Below are 19716 nucleotides of genomic sequence, written 5' to 3' on the forward strand. Positions count from 1 at the left end.
GTTACATACAGAAAATATTATTATTTGAAAGCTAATAACTTGAAATAAGGTTAACTGTTCATTAACTTCCATTAGTTAATTTAATGTTGCAATTGTTTTTATGTTTTTTTGCTAAGACCCAAAGCATAATATTTTAATTAATTTGATTGTCATTGTTTTACAAGACGCCTTAATTACCACGATGTCTTTAATTGGAATATAAAAATCATAAACAAAACTAAATGTGAATGTCAAACAATTGGTTTATTATATTCGTACAATTTTTATTTTAAATCTTTTTGCATTGTATTTTTACTACATATTAGTTGATAAATAAAACCTTAAAACGATGTGTATAAATATTATATCAGGTTACGGGTACAAGTCAGAGCTTTGAAGGTGCTTTAAAATTGTTTTTCACATTCATGATTTCAATGAAACAAACAATAAACGACAGCTGAAATCTGTCTCAATTCTTCTCCAAATGCTGTAATTTATTTATTTACTTCCATCAGGTCTAAGAAAAGTTTCAATCGTAATGTAACGGATGTCCCGGCTCTTCAAATCTTAGTAGGTGACTGGTGCTTACCCATGTAGGCATGCTTATAATACATCCGTAAATTATTAAGGTGCAAACTACTTTTACTATATTTCATTTCTACCATATTAATAGAAAGTTTTTTTTTGTTTTATTGCTTAGGTTGGTGGACGAGCTCACAGCCCACCTGGTGTTAAGTGGTTACTGGAGCCCATAGACGTTTACGACGTAAATGCGCCACCCACCTTGAGATATCAGTTCTAAGGTCTCAGTATAGTTACAACGGCTGCCCCGCCCTTTAAACCGAAACGCATTACTGCTTCACGGCAGAAATGGGCAGGGTGGTGGTACCTACCCGCGCGGAATCACAAGAGGTCCTACCACTTGAAAAGCAAATACTATTTAATGTTTAGGCGGATTTAGAACCCTATTTAATAGATTGAGGATCGAGGAACTCATGAGCGGCTACCGTAGCTCATAGGCTGTGAATTCAGCCGCTCACCTCAAATCATTAAGTCAAAGACTTGGCTGCATTAAAAGGAATCTGTGACTTCTTCGCCAAATTAAGAGCTTAAGCCAGTAGAGGAAGTTCGGTTAGTTATTTCACAAGTTTCACGATCTCCAGCGGCGGGGACTAATAAAGCAACACAGAACTTCCAATTTATTGTCCGCGCGCAGTCTGTCGCACCACTCAATGTTCTCATCAAGCCCGGCGCCGCTCGCAAAGCTAACTTTTTTTTTTCAAACAAACTTTTACTTCCACGTTTACTCCGAGCTTACGAATCTATCGTGCCCGATTTATTTGTTAAAAGTAACACTTTCTACGGTATTGTCAACATCAACATCTATACGTATAAATAAAATTGGAGTGTCTGTTTGTAATATTGAAATAACCGCTTTTTACTACATGCATATGAATATATATACGGTTCATACACCAAAATAACATTTTTTACAATTTTTGTCTGTCTGTCTGTCTGTTTGTTCCGGCTAATCTCTGGAACGGCTGGACCGATTTTGACGAGACTTTCACTGATAGGTAGCTGATGATATAAGGAGTAACTTAGGCTACTACTTGTTTAGACTATCTTCACCCCGCGGCGTCACCCGTGGTATGACAATAACCGCGGGTAACATCGCGGGACTCAATAATAAAATTTAATGTTACCGAAGCGAAGCGAGGGCGGGTCGCTAGTTATGAATAAAAGTTTAACAAGTGCGTGTTACTTTGCCACAATCAAATTCAAACGTAGACCATTCACGTTTTATTCATCAATTTACCATTAATAGAGCGGATATTGAACTCAAAAAAAATAAGTAACACATATGATGATTGCCATACTTTTCGGCGGGTAATGTCCACCAGTACGCAATGAATATTTGTAATTCGAGGCGGATTCGAGAGAATAAATCTGATATTATATTTTGATGATTATGTAGTATATATGTATGTATTAATTTATTCTCTAATGAAACACTGAACAGATTTATGTGTTCGCAAGAATCCCCGAAGTATTTCGTACAATTTCAATGTGGTTCAAAATACACATATATAAGGTGAAATATCACACAAAGAGATATTTTGCAACAATCAGTTACACAGCTAGAACAAGAATCAAGAAGGCAAACGCACTTGCTTTGACTGCAATTTAATTTTCAAGAGGCTGTGTTAATTCAGACCGTTTACTGGTGGCAGGACCTCTTGTGAGTCCGCGCGGGTAGGTACCACCACCCCGCCTATTTCTGCCGTGAAGCAGTAATGCGTTTCGGTTTGAAGGGCGGGGCAGACATTGTAACTATACTGAGACCTTAGGACTTATATCTCAAGGTGGGTGGCGCATTTACGTTGTAGATGTCTATGGGCTCCAGTAACCACCCAACACCAGGTGGGCTGTGAGCTCGTCCACCCATCAAAAAAGGCAATAAAAAAAAATATCAAGAGATTGTTAATTCAGACCGTACCTTTTAAAATCAAATATAGAGGCTATGTTAATGTTTACTTCTACATGAGTTTCTATTCACGTAAAAAGTCAGGTTAACTTAATGTAAGTTTTATAGAATACTTCACATTGTGAGCTACATTTTACGGAGATAATCTCAAGTTCGGTACATCGAATGTCAATACGAGGAAGTTCCTCGTGTAAAAGATAAAAACGTAGAGAATAACGGACCGACGGACAATCAAAGGGAGTTCGAATACAAAATAAAACGTACAAATAACAAGTTTAATTAAATCGACAAGAACGAGCCGCGCCCGCCGAACAATGCCAACTAACGATAGTTTAACAAGTGAACACAAAGTGAGCTTCATATTGAATTCCACCTGCAACGTGTGCTGCACTCAATCGAGAAAATTATTTGTAAACTGCTCTGTAATTTCGTTTTCACGGAAATACTGGGAGTTTGTGTATTCGGTACGGGCATTTTTTTCGATAGATACTTTGTTTTCACTGGGAACAAAAAAGTATATTGTGTATGGCACCGAAAATATATAATAAGCTACCTGATGCTATAAAAAAAGACAAATTATTTTTATTTAAAAAAAACTTGAAAAAAATATTAACTTTAAGATGTTATTATACAGTTAACGATTTTTTAAATGATAAATCATTATGTTAATTTTAAATTCGCTTCTTTCTGTTCTTTGTTTTCGTTTTATGACATAAATAACTAATTCTTATTCAATTAATTTATTTTATTGTTTGATATTTTAATTAATTAATATATTTACTGACTGCATTTAACGTAAATAATTTTGAATAATATTTGCACGCCGACCTGGTAGAGAAACACGCTGTTCTATAGAATAACTATCAACAACTTTGTAAGCTGTGTTTTAGCTAATAAAGTTTGATTTGATTTGAACCTTTGAACCATGCTTCTGTGTATTTCACTTATATCAACTAATTGTTTTACGTTCGAGAGATTATTTTGTAGAAAAGTATTGATCGTAGGTTTAAGGACTATGCACTATTTCAAAACCGTGACTTTATCTGACAAATAACATTAATAACACTTTTATTTCGCGGCGAAACTTTCTCTCTTTTTATTGCTTACTTAAAATAAATTATGTACTGGGTTCCACGTAAATAAGTAAAAGTCTCATTTATATTTTTAATGAACTAATTTTTACTAACTATTAAGCGCTGCATTGTTTGAAGGGAATTAAAAGTCCTTGTACTGAGCTAAAACCTAGAGCAATCATTATGATTAAAATAATTACATTTTCCCGTGTAAAAGTTAATTTGAAATTTTATAACCCAATTCCGACATAAGAGCATACTAGAAATAACTAAATCAAATGAGTCAGGCGATCTAAAATCTCCCCGGACTGGTTTGGCTAGTTCTACGATCGATCTACCGCTGCTTCTAATTCACTATACATTTTGTTGTTTTGCCAAAAAAAAATCCTAGAGCCAGTTTTAGGCCTAGAATGTAAAAACGTAATAAAATTAGACATGTCACTTCAAACTGGCAAACATTATTTTATAAGATAAGATTTAAAAAAAAACCGGTAACTTTCCGTTTGTTTTATTAGGTTCTTACCTATAAAATTAGCGTTTTGTTGTACTGACCACTTTGATCTGAAATATCTCCTCTTTGGTTACAAATTCCAAATCCAAATTTATAAATTCATTTAGCTGGCACATTTGAGTTTTGAAAACAGTTATTAATTTGTTTTTTCCTCATTATTTTTTTCTTTGGCGTCGCTTGTTACAGCCCAATGGAAAACATGAAATATCGGTATATTTAATGGATAACAACGGTGCTTAAGGACTTTGGTTTATTAAATATTTTACCAAAAAAAAAAAAACTTTATATTCCTCGCGTACAAAACGCCAATTTCATATGTAAAAGGACTTAATATTTTCTAACAATTCCGATGACATTGAGAACGTGTCATAATTCACGAAATAAAAATTATACCGGCACGGTATTGGTTAGAAGGCAGGCGGGTAGTAAAATAATCATAACTCAATCTTACATAGTTAATGCACTAAAACACTCCTGAAAAATGAACGTGCGAAACTGACTCCACAGAAGCGTAATCCTCGTGTGTCATCTCTTCACGGACGAAATTAAGATAAATATGTGGAGAGTCCTTTCGCTGTAAGCGTTTTCGAAACGAAGATCGAAAGTTACAGGTCTGTAGAAAATAATTTAAACTCTACTGCTTTGGTTTTATGGTTTACTTCTTGAGTGACGTACCGGAGCTTCACACGAGAGTGATCCACAAATAGGAGTCCGAGAATAGAGCGAGGCTACTGGACACTCGTCGCAATCATATCTCCAGGCGTAGCCGTGAAATTTTAAAAGCCGACCGGCCGTCTTCTTTCCAATAGAAAGGAATATCTACTTAGCCGTGAACTTTGCGTCTTAAATCACGTCGTGCGCAACGTTACGTTAATAATATATTTTAATTTAAACGACGAACAAGTCAAGCAACATAATGTTATCTACTTATTTGAAACTAGACGTGAAATGTCTTGTCTGTCGCCCACGCTTCAACGCTACTAGCTGTTACTAAAAGATTTTATTCAAAATTCATTAAATTTAATATAAATATCAATAGTTCGAGATTTATTGTACAATACAGGTATGAGATATTATCATTGACGTTCACGGCTTTGTAATTAAGTTTTATCAATACAATTAGATTTATCAGTTTAATTTTGTTTGGTCTTTGTAATAATATGTTGTAATAATCTTACTACCTACCCATTATTTACCATATTTTATATAAATACATAAGACTCAAAAAAGAATAGTATTAGAAAATTAAAAAGAAATTGTTTTCTTTTTCGTTGAAGATGGTTAGTATAGGGGTATGAAATTGCCGATTTGTACAGAAAATTTAAATCCTTTTTTTCATTTTACATATTTATATAATCAAAATATCTACCATTATTATCTATACATTGCCGCCATCTAATAGGAAGGTCAATTATGCCTTTGCGATAGAACTCTGGTGATCTAGATTCTACTAACTGTGTGAAAGCATTTTGTACTGCCTTCTGGAAAAAACCTTTTTATTACGTAGAAAATTGTCCAAATCACGAAAAAAAATTGTAGTCCGCTGGACCAAGGTCTGGCGAATATGGAGGGTGACGAATGGTTTCTAATTGCAGTTCCTGTAGAGTTAAAACGATTTCTCGTGCTGTATAAGGTCTCGCGTTATCATCACAGTAGACATCTGCCGTTATTGCTTGACCAGATCGGACAAAGCTATAATGAATAACACCATGCTGAGACCACCAAACAGTTACCATTACATTTTTATTGGTGAGCTTTGCTTTAGGACATCGTTGCGGCGTTGGACGAGTGGTCAGTCATTGCATTGTTTGACGCAAATGAGTCAATATTGTTGGTAAGGTAACGTTAAGCTATGCCGCTAATTCCTGGGTAATTTGGCTCGGAACCGCTTCCACCATTTCTTGCATTCATTGTTATTCCCATGTGTGGGCGGTTTTTCACGTGGTTCGTTCTTCAAATCAAAATCTCCATCATGAAAACGTTTAAACCAAAATCACACTGTGCGTTGATTAGCAGTCCCCTCTCCAAACGCAATATTGATATTGCGAGCTGTATTTTTTTTTTCTATTGCTTAGATGGGTGGACGAGCTCACAGCCCACCTGGTGTTAAGTAGTTATTGGAGCCCATAGACATCTACAATGTAAATGCGCCACCCACCTTGAGATATAAGTTCTAAGGTCTCAGTAGAACGTTAGTTCCGCGTCGGAACTCGTATACAAAAATCACTCGAATTTTCGAAGTATCCATCTTTCTTGGCTAATCTGAATAAAAAAAACAACTGAAAGTCGATAATCGAATGTTGCACATGTTTTAAAAGAAGAACCTAATAGGTACCATTTGAAAAAAGTTTCACTCAAGAATCTCAAACCATGAAGGTTCTATGTCAATTCGAAGTACCTACTTATTACAATAAAACGGCAATTTCATACTTTAACCCCTACTAGAGGTCCCCGCAGTAGTCGAAATTCGACTATAATTAATTGGAATTGTAAGTTTGTACACTATTATGATTGTATATACTTCTATAGTCACAAATTTCGCCAAGACTACACTTACACTATAAAAAATATTAACAAAGACAAACCATATTCTATTCTCAATTTGACAACAGACGTCAAGAACAAAAGTTTGACAATAAATAGTATGCATGCGTGTGTGCATAAATGTGTATGTAGTAATGTTTTCTTTACTACATACACATGTGTGTGTAATGTTTTCTTTATTGATTTAATGTATCTTTTATGCATTATTTTAAAAAAATATTAGCATTGTGCACTTCTTCTCTATATTCTCTATAAGTGTGGAAAATTTCACCATCCTCCGTCCGCGCAATTTTCTTAAAAAGGGATACAAAGTTTTTGCTTCACGTATTAATATATAGATTGTATCTAAAAGTTAATGCTTTGAGTATTTAAATTATACTTCTGATGTGTCGTTCGTCGTGTCGCTCCTGAGCGTGAAATAAAAAAAAAGCTGTAAATTTGTATATTTTGAGATAAAACCTTGGCCGTGTGATGTCTAGATTAGCAGCAGACCTTCACTTCCTGTTGCTATCTAAAATGTCGACAAACAGAAGCCCACTGAGTTTCTCGCCGGATCTTCTCAGTGGGTCGCGTTTCCGATCCGGTGGTAGATTCTGCGAAGCACTGCTCTTGCTAGGGTCAGTGTTAGCAACACTCCGGTTTGAGCTCCGTGAGCTCACCTACACACGTTAGGGTGAAGCTGAAATAGCATCTCAATGATATCAGCATAGGTAGGAAAAAAAAAGTAAAACAGAGCACATTCACCCATCAACGCAATATTATGTAAAAAATTATAATGGCTTTCTTCTTTTTATACGAAATACATTTTAGGGATTAAGTGAACCTTCGGGCAAGTTGAAAGGGCAGGTAGGTAGAAACGGGCATTCGTTCGTGCGTTAGACACGAGGACCCCACACCGGCAAAAGACCATCGTGACCGTTTAAACAAGCTTAAAAATACAATACTAAATCGGATAACATCGGATTGTATTAGAATTGCAATAAACATTCATGTATTATAAAAGACCTTAGAACTCATATCTCAGGGCATCTGCGTTGTAGATGTTTATGGGCACCGGTAGTCACTTAACACCAGGTGGGCCGTGAACTCGTCCACCCATTTAGCAATAAAAAAACAAAGTGGAAAATACGACTAACAAACAGAAACTAACATAATATATTACAGTATAGTTTGTTAAAGTTCTCAGAGGACCATCCGAACCTGATAAGATTTATAATGTTTTTAATCAGTACATCCAAAAAGTCTATATTACAATTTTTAACTAAATACACGTAACAGCATGAACATTTTTATTGTTGTAAATATTCAAGACATTCAATTAAATTTCTTTAGGACATTTTTAATGTTTTTTGGTAATAACGTAAACCAAAGAAAGGCGAATTAAAACCAAATTCAATCAAAAGTCGAACTTCAAAAGGCCGACGCAAAAATACTTTTTTTAGTCCAAATCTTATGCCCATTATTCTTAGACCCGTATGCACCTTTCTTATTAAATTTGTAGTTCAAATATTATTTAATCAAAGTAATTCTGAGATAGGCTTTAAAAAAATATATTCAGGCGTTTAGTTTTGAGAATCGTCTTTTTTATAATTGCGGTATGATTCTCTGACAATGGTCGTGATCATTTGACCCGCAAATGTTACTTACTGATGAGCATACTCTGTTAATTGTTGAGAAAATTGGTCAGAGAAATTCAACTAGTGACCTTGACCTAATGATGCAACACGAATACTATGATGACCTGTTCAACTCCTTGACGACACAAAGCTGTTTATTCCTCTGTAAGCGAAATGTTTTGTTTACTTTTTAGTACTTTAGTACTTTACTGTTTAGTACAATTAGTACCGGTGGCTTAAGTTAAAGATAGTTACCGGGAGCTTAAACGTGTTTGATGAAAATCTCCAAAGTAAAGCTCCAAAGGCTTTTTTGACCGCGTAATAATTTCATGGACATACATTGAAACTTTTCATTAGAAATATCTTTTTGCACTAGCATGTCGGATTACTTATTATCTCATCTTTTCTACTATTTCTTCTTATCTTTTTAATTTTATATATCTTTTTACTTTTTGATAGTAAAAATCATGATTCAGTTTATTTGATTTTATGATGTAATCATATAGGTTTTAATTCTCACTATAGTTAAACGAGAATTGACGGAATATAACGGATATACCTTATTTTACTTGATGGGTACTTAATGGGACTCTACCTTTTTGGTTGTGATTAAATTAGGTTTTATTGAGGTACATCAGCTATCGCCTGTCATCGCAGCGAGATAAAATATGGTTACTGATTTGTTGGCCAAGTCTCATTAGAATCGATTAAGTGGTTTTTTGGATGTTGCCCAACTGAACAAACGGACTTATACAGACAAAATCAAATTGAAAAAAAAACCTAAAAGTTGGTGCTTTAGACTCCGGTACAATCAAACACAGAATCGTAATATTTTTTTTGCAAATACATATATCCGATGCACATACATATCTGAGTAAAAAAAACCGATTTTTAAATAAAATTAATTAAATACGAAAAGATGTGAAAATACATAAAAGAGTTTTCATCAAGGAACATAATAACAGTCACCGAAAGGGGCGACTTGTTCTAAATTCAATTTCCCTAAGACGGAATACGTGATAAATCGTCCCGAATCGGCTATTAGATGCGAGGCGGCGTTAGGGCCCGGAGCGCCGGCAGTTTACACGTCTTATTGCTTGTCGCTCTGTGCAGTTTCGGCTTGTCGACAGTCGTCGGTGTCGCGACGCGCAATAAAAACATCAACCGTATTGACCAAAATAACTCTTGGCACCCATACGAGTCCCACCGGTGCCGCGGTGTATTACAAGTGAAGCGTTTCTTGATCTCAAAGAAATTGTTCATTTAAGTTTGTCGGAACGAGAATGTTTGTCTTTTGTTTTTTTTTTCAACCATAACATCACGTATTGTTTACTTTATATCAAATCTTGATCACGTAGATTTAGACTTTTCGAGAGAAAAAAAAATGACTTGCGAAGTCTAACTTTATTTAAAAATACAATATTTCATAAAGATAGCAAATTATTTGTGATAAAAATATTATACTACCGGATACACCTAGCTTTTAAATTACTCTATCTCTATCTAGTAAATGTATATGAAATTTAAAGACGTATTTTTGGCGATTCACTGTGATAAAGGACATTTGCTTTTTAAGCGGATCAAATACGTTGTACAGTATTTTATTGTAAAATTCCAAATCAAGACACCGTATTTTATTTATACACTTTTCCTAATTTATCGCATTATATGTGACGCCGGTGTACTATTTTATACTAGCAATCACAGGATTAGGCTGTGTTAGTAAAAATCAAACTAAATTTGTATTTATGAACGACCTCAAGACGAAGAATAACGTGTGCAATAAAAACCCGCCAAATTTTTTAATTTGCGTGACTAATTAATGGTGTCGCGGCAGATGGGGAGCCCTGTATTTCGGAGCTACCGTTCTTATTGTTTCCGCCGCGAAGAACTCCCGACGGCAACGGCTAGGATAGTTGTTGTTCCGTACTACTAAATTTTCGTTTTCATTAGTTGGAATGGGCGGGAGCATTCATGTGTGGTGCAACGATGTCTATTTTACGCTGGGTAATAGGGACCTCGGTAACCGCTTAGCATTAGGCGGACCCTGTTAAAATCTCCTTATACGCGAATAATTACTAATAACACACAATAATAATTTCAACATAAATTTCCATCGTTTTATTATTAGTTAGCATTATACGAATCCAGAGAATGTTCAATCATTTTAACCGTAAGTAGTTACCTAAGTCCAATTGACATTATTTAAATTAATCGTAGACTTATCAAATGCGGTTTATTTACAATTTAACCACTCTTCACTTATACACTTGATACAAAACTTCTAAAGTATTCGAGGAATTCGGTAAAATATTTCTGGAATTTGATTGTTTGTTTTGAAATGCTTTTTATCATACTCACGTCTTGGATAAAATTTTGAATAATAACAGTCCATAGCACACAGAAAACTATCACACCGTGTAAATATCAATTAGTAACACAGTCAATTTGTTTATTATTCACTCGCGCCTAACATGTAAAACGTTTGACATTTCATAAAACAAGCTGTCAAGTGACATCACAACGCGCAGAATACGTCAAATCGCATGCAGCCACAAACGCGACTGAAGCGTATCGCGGGCGAACGATACTATACCGCGTCTTTCGAAAATTGCGCCATCCCAGTAAGCACTGCACACTCAGGCGAAATTAACAGCACGAAAGCGCCTCGAACACACTTCATTCCCTATAACTAGGCTAAACACAACCGAATTCAAAAACTAGATAATGTTTACATCGCAAAATACCGACAACCGAACGACCGGAAGTCGCAGCGAAGCAAACACGACAACTATGTAAAATATTGCAGGATCGCGATCGCATTGTTGACATTCCCGTATAAAAATTACCAAAAACTCGTCTAGATTGTATGAAAATCACTTAGAATATATTTTTTACTTACCTATTATGGAGTTCGAAGATGAAGTGAAGGGGCGAATTTTGTCTAAATGTCAATTAAGGACTAAATTTAAAGAATATACTCTTATTGGTATGCGAAGAATGGCACAAAGAATCCCGACAACGCACGCGACGAATGCGCACCTCGTTTGCGCATATGCTGACACAACTTCACGGACGTTACTCCCCTCGCCCCGCAATCACCCGGTTTTTTTGTTCGTGTGCGTGATCAGAGTGGTCAAACGTGAAATTTTGTACACGTATACACTAACACATAGAAAATTTTATACCTGCCCTAGCTCCCGTTTGCCGCCATCTTTAATGTGACAGAGAGAGAGAATGTTTATTCAATTCAATTTTATTTCGTCTAGCGCCATCTAGCGTGCATTTTGTAAAGCGGAAATTACTTTCCCCATGCGCTCATAGATGGCAACTAATGACTTGAAAATGTAAAGGAATATATTAACGGAAAATTTTATAATGATTTTTTAATAATTGCATAGACTATTTTCAATATATACGTATTTTGAACACTGATTTATACACTTTTGGTCGATACTCTATAATTCAATTAATAAAATTTGTAGATGCCTTGGCAAGGACGAGCTCGGTTCTAAATCATTGCTCAATTGGAAACATTGAAAATTTATCTAAAACTGAGCTAATCTGATACGGCTTTTCGTTTGCAAGGAACGTTGGCCTGTGAAGTGTAAGGATGTTTTTAATAACGATGATCGGGAAACAAAATAAGAAACCCAAACAAAATATTTAACTCGTTTAATTCCTATAAAATAAAATATGGTAAACAATTTTTAAAACGTTTCGATTCCCTGCAGAACACGACATGAAAAAAACTCTTTACTTATAATATATGTAAGCATGCTTCTATTTTAGATAATATGAACTTATTTCAAGAAAAGACGCAACAGGCTTCCTGTTCTTTCTTTTATTTCAATATTGAGACCTATTAAAACACAAAATCGTTGTACCTAGCACGATCCAAAATTATGAAACCAATCGCATTAAAGAAAAATAATTTAAAACCCTCACTCACACTTTTCCGAAACGCATGACTTCTGACCACTGTCGGGATGTAAATTCAATTGTTTTTCTCGGTTCTTTTAATTTAATCAGAGCATTCTCTTTTAGGTTGTCGTAATGTTGCTGGTTGGTAAATGTAAAACTATTTATTCGGTAGCCAAAGGTAGAAATCTATTCTTAATATATTTATGTATAAAAAAAAAGAAGGAAGTTCTCAGTTCATTTTCAATTGGAAGAACCCGTAGTCAAACTTTTTACTCACAAAAAAAAAGATATTTTCTTACTAACGAACAAAATACTTTATCAACCGGATTCGAATGACTGGGTTTCTGTCTTTTTATTTTTAATTGGTCACTAGCGTGATCGTCGCCCGGTGTTGATATTTTGGTGCGGAACTATCGAACTATGGCTTAATATTTGAATATTTCTTTTATTGCCCTGGCAGTCAGACGAGCATACGGCCCACCTGAAGGTAAGTGGTTACCGTTGCTCATGGACGTCAGCAATGGCAGGGGCAGAGCCAAGCCGCTGCCTACCGCTTAATACTCTCCACAAGCCTCTTTTGAAGAAGGACATGTCATAGCGCTCGGGAAACACCCTGGAGGGGAGCTCATTCCATAGCCGGATGGTGCGTGACAAAAAAGACCTCTGGAAACGCACTGTCGATGAACGCAGCGGTTACAGATAATATGGATGATGATAATATGGATTTTTAGGTACGTTTTCCAAATACGGACTCTGAAATTTAGATTCCAAAATATTATCAGGCAATGACAGGCAAAAAAGGAATAATAGATGAAAATAACGTAAGATATACATAGATAATAATCAGGAAGTGTAATTGTGAATAGTCCTTCAACGAAAAAAACATGTGATGTCATTTCGGAAGCAACCGTGGATCAGGAGGTTTGGACAAGCAATGGTCACCGTTCTTATCAAACTCGTCGCTTGTGACGAAGGGCACGGCGAGTAAATTAACCAACAGACACAGCCCATCGAGTTTGTCGCCGGATCTTCTCACTGGGTCGAGTTTCCGATCCGGTGGGAGATTTTAAGAAGCACCGCTCTTGGTATTACTAGTGTTAGCAACGTCCACAGATTAGAGCCCCGTGAGCTCATCTACTCATTCGGTGGATCAAGCATGACCCCTCGAGGTCACTAGAACAGGTAGATATAAACAAAACATAAACGCTAACGCTAACCCTTCATGGAAAGAGGTGCTTGTTTCAAACACTAAACGGCAACATTGCAATTTTATAGTGTTTTGTTGTATTATTGTATCATCGGTCCAATGTAAGTATATAGTACAAATAATGATCAAATATCAAATGTTGGTCTTTATTACATCTTTCGCTATGCTAACCATGTACCTACCTAGTTTTTGTGTTTCAAGTTAAATATTCTCTAAATCATAGGTACCTACTCATTAAATGGGTTTAAGTTGTTAGTGTACTAATGTATAATAAGTTATAATGTAAGCCATTAAATAAATTACATTATGTATCAAAACAGGTCAGATAAGTATCAGTAATGTTTGTGGAAGTAAAAAAACAACATGGCGCCAATTATAAATAAATTTAGGTTTGAATAACATTACTTTTCGATTTTAACAATGACAATATATTCGATTTTCACTAGCTTCTAATTTAATTTCATAACGATATAATAATTATATTTAGGTTAGTGTAATTTTAATTCAAATCTTAAAACGTGTATTAAAATTTACTAGCACAATTGTGATAATTGTGTAACAATAAAATTATTTACAAAAAATCACGTATTATCTTCTTCTTTACAATCTTAGAGTAATATTGCTTAATTTATTTAATTGTAACAAACTTCCCCGAGATACCTAATACAAATATCATTTTCCAAATTTATGCGTGTCAAGATAAGTAACATCAAAAACAACAATTCTACAAACAACCAAAAGGACAACAAAAACTTTTTTGGCATTTTAGTTTTTTTTTTTTTTTGGGAGTTACATACACCAACGTTTGCACCAATACATTCGGATTCGAATCAAAAATAAACTTATCTTTTAATAATACAGATAGAGATATGTATGCAAGTATAGGCAAGATTATTCACTTTGGTCCTTCGATTTTCAATGAACTGATCTTGCTAATTTTTGTTCTATAAAATCTAAATCAACCATAACGTACATAATGTTCAACTATCTCATATGTTCAAAGCGAATTTCCATATTGTCTACAAGCATTTTAATACTTAAATTACGAAAACTAGCTTGTCTACGTATTTACCGCGGCTCTTACCAGCAGCAACGACTCCCAAAGTCCAAACTCACAGCCAATGAACTACCTATTTGCGAAAATTAATGATTTTTGGTGACAACTAGGTACTACTTACTAGCTTCAGCAGCTGTCAAAAAATTTGCCACCCATTGTCGAATTATTGTGATAATTAATACTACACTATTCTTGTATAAACTATATTACAGAAGGAAGATTCTTAAAGCGATTCTTAAACAATATAACTATTAAAAATCACTATTTTTTCGAGGTATCTTATCTTAGATTCTAATTTTAGTTTGCAATTCACCTGTGAAATAATTACTTTATTTCGCTAGTTTATTAGTGTTACTAGGTAGTCACTAATAATTGTATTATGATTGTTATCGTTCTAAGGTTTTAGCGTCGTGTTTATATTCTATATACTACAACTTAATTATTATTATACATAGTGAGATAGAAATACTGAAATTATAGAAACCGAATGAGATGCAACTAGTTTCGTTTGTGATCAGGATATACAACTTGGAGATGGTGAAGTGGCAGGTCGCGCACCACAATCGCATGGAAAGCCATGTTTGTGGTAGCCAGAATGTATTCGCAGACTGAGAACCATGTGAAAGCTGGAAAAAAATGCAGAAAGTGTAAACTATATGGTTTTAATAAAGTATACACGTAACATTTCAAATTTAGATCGTATAATTAAATTCTAGATTCATTTCAAAATTCGGTAATTTGAGATAGGCTTCACAAGTAAATTTAAAAATAGTTTTTTGAACTTATAGGTACAATTAATCAGACATGATAGATTATGCTAAACTTTTCATAATCTATCATGTGTGCTTAATGGTACCAATTGTGTTGTAAGGGCAAAAATATATTTGTCTATTCACCTAGAGGTCGGCACAAAAGGCGGTGTCTCAAGAAAAACACAACTAGCCCTACAGTCGACGCCACAGCCACGTAAAATAGCGTCCAGACTATATTATTGGTCCGCACGGGGGTCACCGAGTCAGCTCCGATGGCGCCCACTCTTCCTCGACACAGCATGTGCAATAACGCAACAATCATAAAAACTATGAAAATTTTCTCATGCACAACTGAAAATCAAAGAAAACAATGGTTAAATTCTCCAATCACCAGATCGGGTTCCTTTTAATAAATAAAATGGTTTCTTGCGATTTCGGTTCCACATTATTCAGCTATCAAAAAACCATTAGGACATTTTATACTATTTTTTTTATTTTTTATTGCTTAGATGGATGGACGAGCTCACAGCCCACCTGGTGTTAAGTGGTTACTGGAGCCCATAGACATCTACAACGTAAATGCGCCACCCACCTTGAGATATGAGTTCTAAGGTCTCAAGTATAGTTACAACGGCTGCTCCATCCTTCAAACCGAAACGCATTGCTGCTTCACGGCAGTAATAGTCAGGGCGGTGGTACCTACCCGCGCGGACTCACAAGAGGTCCTACCACCAGTGAAATAGTCATAGTCGCATATTAGTACAAATTACAGCTGGAAACGTTTAATTCTGAATATGGAATAGTACTCGTAGTTATACGACCTTTTGTCTCTCATAATGAGATTTATAGTCGCAGTTGAGTTATTTAACAACCAATCTAGACACTTCGGTTACGAAAAGTTTTTGTTTTTTTTCTTTATTTCTTAGGTGGATGGACGAACTCACTCCTCACCTACATATCTTCATTATATACTAGGAAAACGGCACGCGATGAAAATACAAACGTAAACAAGATATGGCATTCATCTTTGTACGCATTTTGCTATATACCTATGCTAAGTTTGCTAAATTGTATGTATGTACTGACTTATTTTGTTCGACGCTATTATTTGTGCGGCAATTACCACTACTGCTATAACTTTATTTACAATATACACATTTATACTCACAATAGTTTTCTCTGTTAGATACATAGGTGACGCCCGTAAGTGCTAATAACTCTATCAAATTGAGCCAATAGCAAGCCTCTCCCAGTTTATTTGCCTGCACTCGTACCTAGAACAGAAAGAAATGTCTACTCTACATATTTGGAAACGTTAATATTCACTATTTACTTGCTCAGTTGACATGAGTCACATGAAATTTTAAATTGATAGAGCGTCTTGTAAGAGCGCACGATTAAGTACTGTCGCATTGTCTATTGCTGCCGCGGCACAGTAATGCGTTGCGGGTGGGACAGCTGTTATGTTATGCAATTTAGGTTTATACCTCATGTCTCAAAGTGGGTGGGCGCATTAATTTAATTATGTCTATGGGCTCCGGCGACCACTGAAGACCAGATAAGCCCTTCACCGGTCTAAACAACAAAAATATAAATCAATGAAAATCAATCTACCCACCTTTTCATCCCCAATAAAACTATTTCGTTCCTTATGATAATTGTAATACAGGGATCCTATTAACAATCTTGGTCCTAAATGAAACGCGATGCATATCCTCCAAATATACCTTTGTGGACTAATACCGGTAATTGCACTTATTGACGGGACCACATTGTAAACCTGCAACTTGCAAAAGTAATGTAAGAGAGTGAAATATTAAATCCTACCAATAAAGTAGATTCAATGTTTATATGTACTTTGATATAGTTTTTGCTAATAATTAACAAAGGCTTCTATAATGACTAACAAAGCTATGACTGGGGCGATGCGTAACGGCATTTGCATGAAATCGAAGCAACACCGCTGCAATCGGGAAATACTTGAAATGAGTAACAACAATTCAATTTCATCTGATCTCGTCGTGGCCTAAACGATAAGACATCCTGTGTTCAAATCCCACAGGCAGGTACCAATTTTTCTAAAGAAATACGTATTTGACACAAAATCACGATAGTGAGGTCATTCACTTAGCTACGTAATAAATAAATAAAATCGTTAATTAAATGATTTCAATGGCACAATTAAATTGAATACATTCTGTATTATGCGATGTTTATTTGCTCCTTAATTTTTTCTAGATCCCCTCAAATCATCGCCCCACATGTTTAGGTTGTGGGGAGGTATGTGGGATTCAAACCCAATAAATAACACTTGGTTCGTCTTTCGGAAGACGTCTATCAAAGTATTTATAATTCATAATTAATATTCTTGACCGGATGAAGTAAAAGAAACACTAAAAGAAGAAACAGAAAAGTCCTTCCCTATGATATGCTGCAATGGATATATTACTAGAGATATAACACAAGAATGGGTGACGTCAAACAGACGACTGGTCGTAAAAGTCATGCCGATTCAGTATGCTAAGTGCTGCGCTGTCCCCATTTATTGTGGAATAGCACCAAGAAGAAGAAGAAGAAGAATTAATGTTACTGTCATCCAGCAATTAAATACTCCAAAACATTTTAAATTCAAAATATCAGTGTTCCCATTATATTTTTGGTTTTTTAATTAACTTTAAACAATTAAAGAACAACACTATTTGAAACTTTTTTTACGGTTAAATTTCGCGTTTATTAATTCCGTTTTGTTCTTTTCGATGCTTCCAATACTCTCTTTATAATTTTCTTACTCACAGACGACCATGGTCACTCTAAAAGTAGTTTTAACTGTGTCTATGTACAGCTCCCGAGGACCGAATAAAATATCAAATAACAACTTACTTTACAATGTGTTTCGTGTATATCATCTGCCTGGAACATAGAGGCTGTCACGTAACAAAATATTAAAGCACCCAGCGGAAGCCATAATGCAGCTAAACATATTTGTCGCAAACCACATGTCCAGAGTATGCCCTGAAATAGAATAGTATTTTGTTGTATTATTATGATGTGTTAGACCTTTTTTTAAGTGAAGGCCAGTTTCTGATCCAGTTATATTGAAGAAAGGTTTAGTTTAGTCATCGAAATTAACTTATTACAAAATTTTCCAAAATTTACAATTATGCTTTATAATAAAATATATGTATAATAATACCTATATTATATACGTAAATAATACATATATAAATATATATGTTTAATCTTTCTTAGTCTGAAATGCAGGTAATGTATCTGATAAATTTCCATTTCGACTATGTTGAAATGGAAATTAATCAAGTTAACGCGGATGCAATGGAAGAATAAAACTAATAATAATTTCAGTAACAAAAATAATAATTAGTTTCAATTACACGTGGTCTCTAAGAAATTGAAAATTTAAGATGTTTAGATCTGATCGAGTTAATATTTCGATATTCGGGAAAAAAATTGTTTTCAATTTAAGTATGTTCAATTTTTTTTGTAAAGTATCTTCTTTATATTGTTTTATTCTAAGTTTTTGTATATCATCACTGATCACCTTGTACTCCAATATTTTAACACCCCTATCAATATTTACATCATTGTCTGTGCGTATCGCTCCGTGCACATCCGATTTTGGTGGCGATTTTAATTGTGCGTCATTTACCATTTTCTCTTACACACAACACTTTTCACATAATCCTGTTATCTATTACACATTTAACTCGCGGTGTCATCATTAAATACGAACGTGGAACAATACATTTTGTTTTTGTAACGATTGTAAAACGCTATTACGTAACGACACATCTTGAATTTTTGTAACATAAAACAGTTAAAGCTGCTTTTGTGCTTTTGGTTTAATATTATGAAATAATAAGCGCGTGTGGATAACCGTGCATAAATGAGGCTATTTGGACATGCGCACTGCAGCTTAGGGGTTACTACCCCTGAAGATTTCGTATTCATGTTGCTTTCAAGATACCCGGATAGAAAACATAAATTTAGCGTTAGAACAAAAAGTAGACATTATTATTTGAACTTAAGCAATGAATGATTGAAAGGCATCACTTGTGAAGATCACCAGAAAATTTTAAACATATGTTATTCGTTTACTTTATTTTATGTTTCACTTATAAATATTCAACAAACTCATAATAATAAGGATAGTATTTTATATGGACGTCCTCGGTTTCGAACCTGCGGTACTCCACGTGGGAGCATTGCGTGAAATCACTTGAATATCGATATTTTGCTCGAAAATTAATTAATCAAAAAATAATGAAGTGGTTCGACACGAAAAATCAATATAAAGTTATAAATGAAAGAGGTAACATATCTATGATTATAATTTTGTATATTTGAAATTAATAAAATAGTACAAGTTAAATAATATCATGTTATTAAACTGTTAACTTTACTAAAACCTTTTCTAAAATAATTTTATAATAGTTTCGCACCTTTAGAACATAAGAAAGACGCTGGTGTTTTGTTAATGGTTTTTCTAGTTTTTTTTTCCCCGCTTTTCTCTAGAAAGTGTTTGTATTACTGTACCCACTCTATGATTC

The 19716-nt window shown here is 34.7% G+C and overlaps 2 protein-coding genes across 3 annotated transcripts in view; both read right to left on the bottom strand.

The window, feature by feature from the left end:
• Positions 1 to 11338, bottom strand: part of LOC101741252 (transcriptional enhancer factor TEF-1) — a 97290-nt gene extending 85952 nt beyond the window's left edge. Inside the window, exon 1 of one of the 2 annotated variants that reach the window (XM_038015152.2) lies at positions 11114 to 11338. Coding sequence is in view for 1 of the 2 variants with exons in the window: in XM_038015149.2 (XP_037871077.1) it covers positions 10573 to 10606 (34 nt within the window). In the remaining variant the exon portion in view is untranslated. Of the gene's footprint in view, positions 1 to 10572; positions 11058 to 11113 lie in introns of those variants that run through there. The other variant, XM_038015149.2, reaches the window with a different exon arrangement.
• A 533-nt stretch (positions 11339 to 11871) lies between these two features.
• Positions 11872 to 19074, bottom strand: LOC101741111 (post-GPI attachment to proteins factor 2-like). Its single transcript, XM_012691688.4, has 6 exons — positions 18708 to 19074; positions 18032 to 18163; positions 16770 to 16931; positions 16320 to 16425; positions 15296 to 15502; positions 11872 to 15025 (listed from the first exon to the last, which is right to left on the bottom strand). The coding sequence occupies exons 1-6, from the start codon at positions 18816 to 18818 to the stop codon at positions 14898 to 14900; spliced, it is 846 nt and encodes a 281-aa protein (XP_012547142.2). The 5' UTR covers positions 18819 to 19074; the 3' UTR covers positions 11872 to 14897.
• Between the last annotated feature and the right edge of the window lie 642 nt (positions 19075 to 19716).

Source organism: Bombyx mori, chromosome 13 (genome assembly GCF_030269925.1).
Source record: "Bombyx mori chromosome 13, ASM3026992v2".
In the NCBI taxonomy this organism is placed as follows: Eukaryota; Metazoa; Arthropoda; class Insecta; order Lepidoptera; family Bombycidae; genus Bombyx; species Bombyx mori.